A 12,331-nucleotide genomic window follows, 5' to 3' on the forward strand; every position below is an offset into this window, starting at 1 on the left:
TAGTGCACAAAATGTGCCCATGAGTAGGGGTGGTGGTCTTATTTTTTTTATAGCCAAGGGAAAAACTTAAGTATGAATGTCCATATGGCGGGTCTGTTGTATATTGAATCTGTGGTCATTTGAAACGAGATGCTACCAATTGAAATATTTACGGATTTATCACAATTCTCTCCCTAATTTGTTTTGATTTTAAACGTTACAAAGTTATACTTCGAGGCAAGACCAAATAAAATAGAGTCATCAAGGATATGCCAGAGGTTATCATAATTAAGTCACACAGGACACGTGTTTCGGACCTAAAGTCTCATCAGCAACGTTTATCAAAGGTATAGTCAAATCAGTTAAACACAGTCGCAATCGAGGAGAATTAAAATTTCAACAAAAATACGCTGACTTGGGGAAAATCAAATTTCATATCTGAAACATATTAAAAATAGAAATAACTCTAAATTGTCCATCACCGACCATATAAATTATATTTATAGTGGAAGTGTACCCCCACCCCCAAACCCTAACTAACTATTCAAAAAAGGTTAAGACTATGTACATGTACATACATGTAAATTTTAATTTTTTATGTGCATATGCGCCAGTACGCCCACCGCTAACAATGAAAGGGATAATCCCAATTGCATCGTCAAATCGTTTGTTCGTTTGGGGTGGGGGGGGTTGAACTAAGACTGTCCATGCTAGGGGAGTAATTTGACTTCGTGTGTTTAATCTTGTTTAATAGTAAAATGAAGTCATCAAGCTGAAGGATATCGAGGTTAACACAATTTAGTCACGTAGGACACGTGTTTCGAACCTAAAGTTCGCAGCAGTAAATTGCTATTGAAATTTGTGGACAGCTGTGTTCGACTGTTGGAATTGAGAAACAATCATTAAAAAACTGTATACTTTCAACGGTGAAAGAAAATCTAGTGCATATTGTCCTATTGTCCTTAGTTCATTCATATGCGTTTTTTGCTATCTATAGGATGTCATTTTTGATAAATTCAAATGGAATAAAATCTTGACTTTCAGAGATATTGGTGGTATTAAGAGAAAACTCTCCCTTGTGGTTAAAGAAGCATCCGTGGTTAAGGTATTCCGTCTCTCAAGATGTCCGGGTGCCTCGGTAGGGTAAGCGTCCTCTGCTTTTCTAGAAACATCCACCGAGTTGCTCATAAAAAGTCAAGTCCAGGGTAGACGAAAGGGGAAAGGAAAACTATGTTACATTGAACAAATCAGTTTTCATGGCGCAGATGGATATACCGTAACGATACACGAGTTCATGATGGCGACCATAAAACTTTCGTAGTGATGACGTCAATCTTGTAGCAACATAACCCTCCTCCAGAAGTCTATTTGTTAGAATTCTAGCGCGTTACAAAAAGTCTGCGTAGTCTCGGCAAGCTCTGGCATAACGTATGAGTTGGATATGAACACTCCAGACGCAGGTGCTGAAGGGGTGTTGCCACAGATGAAAGGAAAATTGACAATTTTGAATAAAAAGTCATTATGTTTGTCGTAAAGTTTGGTCAATAGTTTTCCTTTACCATCGATTTCTAAGTGTAGATCAAGATATGAGGCTGACCTCACAGTGTCTGTAGTATCCTTTATTTCAAGTTCTTTGGGGTAGATGCGATGTATCAAATCCCCAAAACTAGGATTGTTTAAAGATAATACGCTATCTATATAGCGGAAACTCATATTAAAGGATTTAGCTAAACGATATTCTTTCTTTCGGATCAGATCAGCTATAAAGTCAGTCTCATAAGAGTGAAGGAAAAGGTCAGCAAGTAAGTAGAGGAGTACAATGTATTCCCATTGGAATGACGACCGTTTGTTGAAAAACGCGTCCCTTACACTGGACAAATATGTTGTCGATTAAATATTCCACCATTTTGTAAACATCTTCTTCTGTTTATTTGGAAGATGATTTGGAATTATTTCGTACAAAGTATGAGGAATGACGTTTTTTGACTTCCTTTTTCGATAGTCTAGGTTTTGAGTACTTCTTGTATGCGTTTAGTTTTTGGATTAAGATCTTTCTATGCATTTGATTCTAATGCGGCTGATTGGAGGTTAATCTTTGAAACATGCGTACAAGATATCCAAATTTGCATTATTAATATGATTGTTATTTTAAATTTGTTTTTGCAATGTGAAGGGTGCCGCTGGTGGAGCAAGACATGCTTACCCTTCCAGAACATTTGATTATTTACCTGTTTTTTATGGTAGTTTAGATTACAAGTATTTTAGGTTCTTTGTGTGTTTTGGCTTATTTTCCTTTAGATATCTAAAGTTTTTATATGTATTATGTTCTCTACTTTAAATATAGAGATACGTCTTCGATAAAAGTTCAACGAATTAAGTATTTCTGCCATTATTGTTTTATTGTTTGTGTAAAATCTAGCAAGTTATATGACCCGTTCTATGTCATCAACATGTAGGGTGTAAAAATAAGCAAGAAATAATTTCGTTTTAACATCTCTAGTTGTGTCTGGTCATGATGGAATCCAACTACAAAAAATGAACACGTTAAAGCCTCTGTTTTATTAAATATGTTCAACAACAATTTATATTGATATTATAGTGTTATTATTTCCAGTCTTAATTGTCTCGCAGAACAATAGGTGAGAACAACAGCTCTTTATCCTATCTTGTCACAATGAAAATTTCTGTATAAACTCCGCTAAAATTCTATTGATTCTATATCCTCGCGCGTGTGACGTCATATTTGTCGTCTGGTGCGAATTACATGCGGCCATATTACCTGATACAGGTGAAAAGTTTGACGACACTATTCTGGAAGGTGCGCTTTTGCCCTGATGTTTTCTATATTGCTTAATATGTGCAGCTGAGCAGACGACTTGAAGTGAACGTTATTTCAAGACGTTCAGCTCAATAATTATAACGAGGTAAGCAGTAATTGATATTTCTAAGCAAATATCTCAAGCAAAATCAATCACGATTAATGTAATGAGATTTTCCTGGATAGTCACTGTTTATTGGTAAATATTTGTACGCTTGATACCTCGTTAGTTTTCTTTGGATTTGTACGTATGATGTCACTAGAACAGTTCTGAAAGTGTTATCTGGTAAATATCTGATACTTAGTCTAATCGCTTGTTTAAATTGAGCTTTTTATTGAAATTTGACTCAATAAAAATCGATTACCTAATTCTCAGAGAATTTAAATAAATGTTTTCAATCTCAGAGCTTTCTTCGAGCACACTACTTAGTAGATGTCGGATATTCTTTGTTTACGTCAAAAACAGGTAAATATTCAATATTTCAGGGGAAACTTTATAATTTTCATAAATGCTTTTTTATCTTTTAAGTTTCGTTAAAAAACTATACAAGTCCCTAATACATTTTAAACCGTTTAATTTAAAATTTTAAGATTTGGTTTTTTATTTGTGGGAAGGGGGGCTTGAATAAATAAAAGTTATATTTTGATTACTTTAATTTGTCTTGAAATGCACTAATGACAGGTTATTTTGAGTTCTCTCCATTTTGAAATTATTTTTTTAAGTGCAGTAGTTGTTTCTATAAAACTCGCCGCTATCACTGGCCTACAGTTAGGTCTAGTCCAATGGGATTTATTTTATGATTTTGTGGGTGTTTTCCGTTTTCTGCTCTGCTGTTATTGTTTGAACTCGCGTTGTGTTAAATTTATGTTCATTACATTTATATTCAATTTTCACTTTATTTTATTATTATTTTTTTTTATTATTTTTTTAATGTGAGGGTTACCACGTCATTCACTGAAGACCTGTGGGTGACATTGAGCTGACATTTTTCATCCCGGCTGGGTTGTTGTCTCTTTTACATATTCACTATATCAAATCTTCTTATATCATTATTATGATTTTTATTATTATCATTATTTTTTTTTATTAATTGTTGTATTTTGTTTTACCTTTTTGTTTGTCTTGTTTTGTGTTTAATTTTGCAATTTCTTTTTGCTATTTTTGTATGATTTTCGAAAACATGATTTCATTTCAATTTAATTGCACTGAAACATATGTAAACCATACTGGTCCAAAACGTATGTTTTAAAACATATGAAAATATATAATGTTTTTCATGTGCAAGTCATACATTTTGAAACTATCAAACTCGAAATGCCGAGCACATGTTAAAAAAGTAAATATATTTAAGGTCAATTGAATTGTTCTTTCAAAATCAATGATGAATATCTCACCAAGTTGTCTGCTGATAAACGCGTTAAAACTTCATGTGATAATTTTATATATTATATTACAAGCGTCATTGGTATACAGTTTCATGTTTTTAATTGATATGTTTCAAAACAAATACGACTTCAAATAAATGAAAAACGGTAATAAAAACCCAATAAGGTTAATATAATAACCAACAAGAACAATGGCAGTGCAAAAATCTGACTGTATCGTAATCGTGTTCTTCCTTGGCTTGTTGTTAATAAGAATGATTTCTGTTTAGTTTACTGTTATATTCTGCCATTTGAGGAGTTGTTGATGTACAACTTAAATATAATCATCAACTTTTGTTTCAGATGAAATATAATGTCTACAAGAAACTCATGTGCAAAACACTGCATACAAAATCATTTTGAGCCTTCTAGACCATATTCCATACCAAAACGTTCGGACATATCGTACTGTGTAACCAGTCAGGAGGATACAGTTACATCAAAACCAACACCGGAAGAACGTAGAGTCGACTTTGCAACAAAGCGATCTAAATCTTTCAAAAGTTTATTTCTGAACAACAAAAACTCAGATCCAAACAGCAACAACATTGAAAAACCGTCGCAACCAAGCACAAAGTCTAAATTTAGTAGTTTAGTAACCAAACATATTTTGCCTATCAAGTTTCTGAGCTCTTTAAAACAGGATCCAAAGAAAAACTTTCCTCCAAACGTTTCATGTCCAGACCTTAACAGGCCATACACCCCTGTCGATTCATCAGTTCGACCGAAAAGTGCCAATTATCTTTCGGAGATCAAATTACAAAACAAAGTTCCAAGACCTTCGGAACAATCATCGAGTCAAGTATCTCCTAATCTTCTCAGCCCGGCACCAAAATCACCAAAAAACGAATTTCTGTTCACTACTTCGTTCACACATTCCTTGCCAAAGGAAAAATGTAAGAGTGTGCAGGAACTAGAAAACAATCTGACTGTGTTTAAACAAGCATTAAAGAGGAGTTACTCCGACCAACCAAACATAGGAAAATCACATTCTCCATCTCTTCCACTTCGAGCTGAGAGACCAAGAAGTAGCAATCTATCTCTACATAATAGACCTAGAAGTAACCTTTCTCTACATATTTCAGCGTGTTTACAGTCTAAAATGTACAGAAACGAGTTCGTTTCTCAGTTGTTGGACTATTTGTACATTGGTAGTGTGGAATCGGCCTATAATGAACCGTTGCTCTGCAAGTTGAAAATAGACTCGCTCGTTGACATGAGTAATATGTCTGCCTCGCAAGTACCTTCGGGTAAAAAGCTTCATTGTCCTTGTCTCTGTGGAAATGAAGCCCGTCACTTCCGGTCCAGATTGGTTATTCGTATTGACGATAAAGAAACAGAGGATATTGAACAATATTTTGATGAAATTAATAAATTTATTGATAGTTCAAAGCGTTGTGGAAGGCGTGTTCTGATATTCAGTTATCACGGAAACTCGCGTGCACCGGTCGCTGCCATCCAATATATGATGAGCCAGGAAGAATTTCTTCTCAGGCAAGCGTATAATCTGGTAAAAAATCAGAGGCCATCAGTCGAAATAAATCAAGGATTTCAGAATACTCTGGAAGCACTAGAGCAAAGAGTTTTTCCGGACGCTAAGCCGTCTGTTTCCTTTGGAAATGACTATTTAAACATCGCTGATCCACAAGCTATCAAATGTGCTTGGATTGATTGTGATACATGACCTAGAAAGATGTTTGTATTATCGTCCGTATAGTGTTTACCTTTTATAAAACAAGAACATTTTTCAACAGAGAAATCAAATTGTTGATATTTTGAGAATTATAGGTATTCGATCGTATAACAGAGCTTCGATAATTATTAAATATTGAAGACTGTAGATAGTAATGATTTAAAGATAGACTGCTATCAACACATTTTGTTTTAGATGAATACTTAACAATGTTTCTATATGTAACTTGTTTAATATCTATATACACTGTACGTTTTATCTGAACGAAGAGTGTGTCGTACAGACGTCGGACACCAACCTGAGAGATTTGTCAGAGATTATGAAGGCGCTATAGTGACTAAAAATCATTGAAATGTAATATTGTATTTGTATACTACTTCATATTATCTATTTCCTATTAAATATTTTCCTACGTAAGATTTCAAAATTGTTAAAGATATTTCAATATACACATATATCAGAAAATCCGACATGATTTGATAGTGCTATCTTGTCATTATGACACGTTTTAAAGTAAGAATCAAATCATGCACATATCTATACCGGATATTCTGCAGATTGTTACCATCCTTAACACCTTTTCAGCAAAGGCAAAGTTTACTTTTAAAAGGTTCTTCAATCAGATAAGTCTTTACTTTACTAGTTTTTTTATCTACTGTTTCATATTGCGCGACAAAGCATTTTTGTGATGCTTTTAGTGGTTTCTTTTTTTTCATTAAATATAATTATATAAGGAAAACCATCTGTAGAGTATTTGCGTTTTGTGCTAAATGCGTTTATTCAAAGTTTAACACTTTGTAGCAAGTAATGTGCAAGTGGGATAGAAAGGGAATATACATGTATATAGTGAAACGCAACTAATGCATCATTATAAGAATCTTCATAAAAATAGTAATACTTAAAAAGATATGTAGCAAAGATTTCTAGAGATAGGGGTATTATCATAATTCATGGTTGAAATTTTCAAACAATTGGTCCTCAAAATTTTTATTTGTTCCCGTAGATACTAAGGTTGGATGGATATTCATGGTTTTATGTGCATTATAGTGTTCGTGTATCGTGACAATTTTTATTGATTTTCTATTGCTTTTATCTTAAACAGGAAGTACATGTTTGACCATGTTTGAGATTCATGTTATAATGTTCAACGGATATTCGTGTTGTCATTTACAACGTAGTTAATTAGCACGACAACATAACGATGATATTGCAATTAATCGTTGCTGTTGAATTACTATCATCATACAAATATATACGTCTTTTTACAGTGTAGAAAGCCTAACTCTGTAATTATAAGTGTGATCGATACCATTAGCAAATTCTAACGATTATCGCTTACTTTAGTGATTTGCTCGTTCTCATATTTCTTTCTCGAGTGGTCTTTAGGTTTACGAGGCATTTGTGATCATTTGACAGAAAGGTAGACCTAAATTTAGTGTTTTTTAGTGTTTTTAACAGTTTGTTTTGATTTTGCGGAAGAACCTCAATATATGCTTTTAAAATGTCATTTTTGAAGTTTGAGGCATAAATAAGGAAGTTGTCACTCAGTGCCCAGTCCTCCATTGCTAATTATAGGTCATACATGTATGTAAGTTACTATAAAATTGTTCATGGCGAGTCATTTAGGAAATTGGAATAAGTAGGTGCACAAACACCAATTGCTTGACAATTGCGATTAAAGTGTTATGAAAAGGAATTTCACCAATACATATTAACAATACTTTCATTAGAGGTTATTAACAGCTATACGTGTTTACAAAAACAAAGTCTAGCATGGAAAATATTACCAAATGTTGAATTTAAATCAGAAAGTTTAACCTAGGTAAGTGTGCGACTTCAAAAACAAACATAACTATGGTTCAATGATGTAAATTTTCAACTGAAATTTTAACTCCGACTGCTGCTCAAAAAGAAAACAAAAATGCTCTCAACAAAAAAATCCTAAGCCTCTGGAGAAGAAAATGGTCTGTGCCTAAGAAAATTGCATGTAGTATTGCTGTTAGAAATAGCCAAATGCTAAATTTTATTTCATGTCTTAGTCAGTTTTTCGCAGACAAAATGGAGCGAGTAAACATGTCTGGATTCTATTTGATATGTAGGCGTTTTTGTTTGATGATATAATAATATGGCTGACTATAGTCACGATCTAGTTGTGTAATGTTCAGAACTGTTAAGTGCTTTGTACTTGATTAAAAATAAAAAATGGCTTCACATGTATAGCAATATCCAATTTCAAGAGGGAGGACGACTTGGTCAGGAAAAAAGAAAGAGTACAGTAAAATGGCATCTTGACACCATCGAAAAACCAGATGCACTGGTAGGGTTTACGAGAAAGGTGACAATTTTAAAACGACTCTCTCAACAGAAATGCATTCGAAAACTAGTATTTAGTAAGTTGAAAGCCGATATTATAAATGGCAACATCAAAACCGGAAAGTTGGAAACAACAACAATGATCCTGTTTTGATACAAGTCAATTTACTATAGGAAAATGATGACTGTGGCATGTATTGTCAAGCTTCATGGCACCTGCGAAATTTCTTGTGTTACTAATTTGACCTGGTTCAACTTTTAACTTAAATTTAATTTTAAACCTACTTCGAACATAATTGTTCACTCAATAAACATATCAATCTATGAAATATACCACTACAAATCGGACATGTTAGAACAAAAAGATGCAAATGATCCTTACATGGTATTCTATACCTAGTAATATTACTAACTACTTAGACAGGTTTAGAAGAAATCTTAGAGGAAAGATCAATAGAATCAAATACCATATTGTGACCAAATACGATATATAAAAAGACCAAAACTAATAGAATTTTAATATGTTTTTATACCACAGTCGGTATAGTTCCGCTTTTTACCCTTTGACCTTAAGGACGCTCCTTTATGGAAACAGAAGTCACCTAATCACAATTCTGTTTCCAAACTGGCCAAATACTGTTAACTTAGTTGCGTTCGAAAAAAACTGTATCGAAAATTTCAAATTGCGTCCGAAAAAAAACTATCGAAAATTTGAAATGGCGTGTCGTGTTATTTTCTTGAAAGAAATGTAGCAACTTAAAGTAAAAAGATTTTTTTAAAGATAGAACTTGTTATTTTATAATATACATAGGTTGGAATTTGTGATAAGATGTCATCATTAAATACATATTAGTCAAGTATCAAACTTAAAAGAGTAATCAAGGGAACCAATGTTATAGCCGTAATCAAAAGAATGTAATCCAGGGACAAAGACCAGACATGGAAAACAGACATACACAACAAAGAACATAAAGTAACTAAAATCATACATACAAAGTAACAAAAGCAAATGAGCAACTCGGACTCCACTAAAAACTGGGAGCATGGACCAGGTGCACCGGTAGGGTAAGCGTCAAATCATATTACAGTGAAACCAATCTAAAGAAATTATCTTTGGTCTAAAAGCGTTATTTAGTTTAGGAAGCTGTTCGATTTACACAGGATCAGTATGTTGAGTAAATTGATATGAATGGACTTTGGACATTGGTTTGGACAAGGCTGTTCGATTAACACAAGATCAGTATGTTAAATACAACTGATATGAATGGACTTTGGACATCTGGTTTGGACAGGTCGTCAGTTTATCCAGGGTTCGGTTCAGACATGTTTCACTGTATTTATACCATTACATTAATATCAATTATTTTAGTCTAAATGAAAATCTAGCTATTTGTTCAAATTTTGCGTAGAAATAAGTTTGTGTGACAAAAAAAATTGAACTCCCGTGCTGAACAAATTGTCCTATCTATCCCATACATATAAGATGAACATGCAGATGAACATGCGGTCAAAGACGCTTTCTGTTATCCCATTATGTGATTAAATGTTTCTTCAATATGTAGGAAATCACATTTGCTCTTGGTTACCTCAAAGAAAATCAAGTACGTTAGGATATTTTCGTTGTTCTTTGATAACGATAATGACTTTGTCTTCGATCTTGATGATGATATTAGCTTCTCATTCATTGTTTCTCGCCAGTAGTGATTTTTGTCTCTCATGTATCGAAATGTCCATCTTTTATTCGAATTCCAAAAACAACCTACATCTTTAAACATAAATAATGACTTAGTTCGAGGCCAGCAAAACAATGGCAACTGCTTCAGCTTTGACTTAATATATCAATGTCAAATCGTTTTAATATTTTCAGTAAACACATGTATTAGACATCAAATGCCACATCCATGTCATATCATATGTAAGGAAGCTGTATTACCAATGGTAACTTGCACTGCATACGATGTACGACTCATATAGAATACTGTAGGATTGAATTTTTTTCCCCAGAATTGATATCGATGCGTAAAATCGGAGCATTCACTGGCAAAACAAGCCTAAAGGACTTTTATGTCAGGTTTGGTAGTGAATGGCCCGATTTTACACATTCAAAAATTCGGGAGGATCAGTGTTTAATCCTTGCATGGACAGTAATAGTATAAAAAATACATGGATGAAGCTTAGCATCGGGAGTAAAACGTGAGATTCAGTGCCGAGCATTCATTTTTTCTTTTTTTAGCCGAATTCGTAGATCGTCTTTATTTCTAGTCAATATACAGTAATAATTTTCAACGACATTTATTACATTTCTACCCCACTGCACTAGTGGCACCTGATAGGGACGCTACGACAAACGGATAAGGAAAGAAGGCAGGCCTAAAGTTTTGTATTATTACACTGCGTATTTTTTAGTTTCCATTTAAACATGACGCATATTCTGTAATAATGCACGCTTACCACACGTGATATTGCACGGCTGATGTCAGCTTTTTATTTTCACAGTAAAATTATTTTCTGTGACAAAATTATCAGAATCAGAGTCAATATCAATTGGTTAAATATATATTTGTATGTATTTGCTTAAATTTTCTCACTTTAAAGAAAAGACATCCTAAAACCAATGCATATAAAAAAAAATGGCTATACGTACTTTACTCGATCACTTAAATGTATGCCAATATATTTGTTTTAAAAGTTGGTAATCGTCAATTATTCTATGCCACTGATTTTGGCTTACTTTCAACATCCGAAATGACACTAATGCAGTTTGCTTTAAAATCGGGTGACTTCCGCTAAAATCTTGGTTCTCTTAATATGATTACTCTTTCGTAACTGTGATGACCCGAACGTTTTCAATCAAAGCACCTGCTTACTAGGAACCAGATTAAACAACTTGCAATATAGTCCATTGTAACGAGTTCCTGTTTCTGAATCGGAAACAGGGTAATGTTCAATGCTAACCGATCATTTCATCTTTTAATATAAACTTCACGTTCCCATACAAGCAAAAAAAATGCGTAGAACACATGTGTATGATATTTCAGAGGTATATTTTGATCTCGTATGAAGCTAGAACTTCGAAGCTAGGATGGTATTAACATGGCAACGATCGGCAGCTCAGTATGGAGTAGTAATACATGTATATAATTACGCAGCCATATATCATATGCGAATGTAAAGTACTGAAATTGCGAGTGCAGCTATAGTTAACTTTTAGATATATCGGATTTTTAAAAGAATAATATTTAAGTGGCACTCCACATAGAAACCATGCAAAATGTGATTCATGATTGGAAAGCACACATATTTTTTATTTTTAATATTTTGTTTAAAATGTCACAGTAAACAGAAAATAACGTGGTTTTTCATATAACCCATGCTCTTATGAATTATATAGAATGTACTGTAGAATTCAAAATCAAGGGATATACCTCTGTAAATGACATTAAATACAATAGAAACTATTGGATTTTCCATGTGGATTACCTCCTAAGAGCAGATGGATCGGAATGAATAATGATACATTTACAAATGCAGTTTGTTAATGGAGAACAGAGAATGTTAAGGATCGTGAACCACTAATTATGTATTTTCTAGTTTGCTGTTGCTTTTTTAACAACAGAATCAAAACTACAACTTTTACAATACAACCAATAGTGTCTGTCAAAATCATTACTATTTACAAAGAATATGGAATAGTATGTCACTGATTTTGGTGAGTAGTTTGTCAGAAAATGCAAGAGGCAACAAAGCAACACTTTGTCTAGCGGCATTTTATCTTGGATATGAAAGTATTTTATCAAGATTTCTATCATTAGGCATAAAAATGTACAATTGTCAATGTATATCTGATTGAGGATTAACATTTTAAAAGATGTTGTATCTCATATAATTTATTTTTTATTTTGTAACGATGTAAACCATTCCCATATAAATCAAATGAACAAAAATAATAGCAACAAAAAACGACCGGATAATACGCTCCCGAAGGGTGCGTTTATGGTTGCATTATCAACTTGGTTCTGTATACTTATGCCAAGAAAAGGCATCAATATCCGGTTTGTACTTTCATTTTCAGGAGCTGAAAAACAGCATAATGGCAGCTTCAT

General features: G+C 33.4%; 1 protein-coding gene across 1 annotated transcript; it reads left to right on the forward strand.

Annotated features, from left to right (window-relative positions):
• Positions 1 to 2,743: 2,743 nt before the first annotated feature.
• Positions 2,744 to 6,334, forward strand: LOC148614851 (uncharacterized). The gene is made up of 2 exons (XM_088589277.1): positions 2,744 to 2,903; positions 4,526 to 6,334. The coding sequence occupies exon 2, from the start codon at positions 4,536 to 4,538 to the stop codon at positions 5,904 to 5,906; it is 1,371 nt and encodes a 456-aa protein (XP_088445403.1). The 5' UTR covers positions 2,744 to 2,903; positions 4,526 to 4,535; the 3' UTR covers positions 5,907 to 6,334.
• Positions 6,335 to 12,331: the final 5,997 nt, after the last annotated feature.

This window comes from Perna viridis, chromosome 6 (assembly GCF_037379345.1).
Source record: "Perna viridis isolate PV_CMFRI_1.1 ecotype Kerala chromosome 6, ASM3737934v1, whole genome shotgun sequence".
NCBI lineage: Eukaryota > Metazoa > Mollusca > Bivalvia > Mytilida > Mytilidae > Perna > Perna viridis.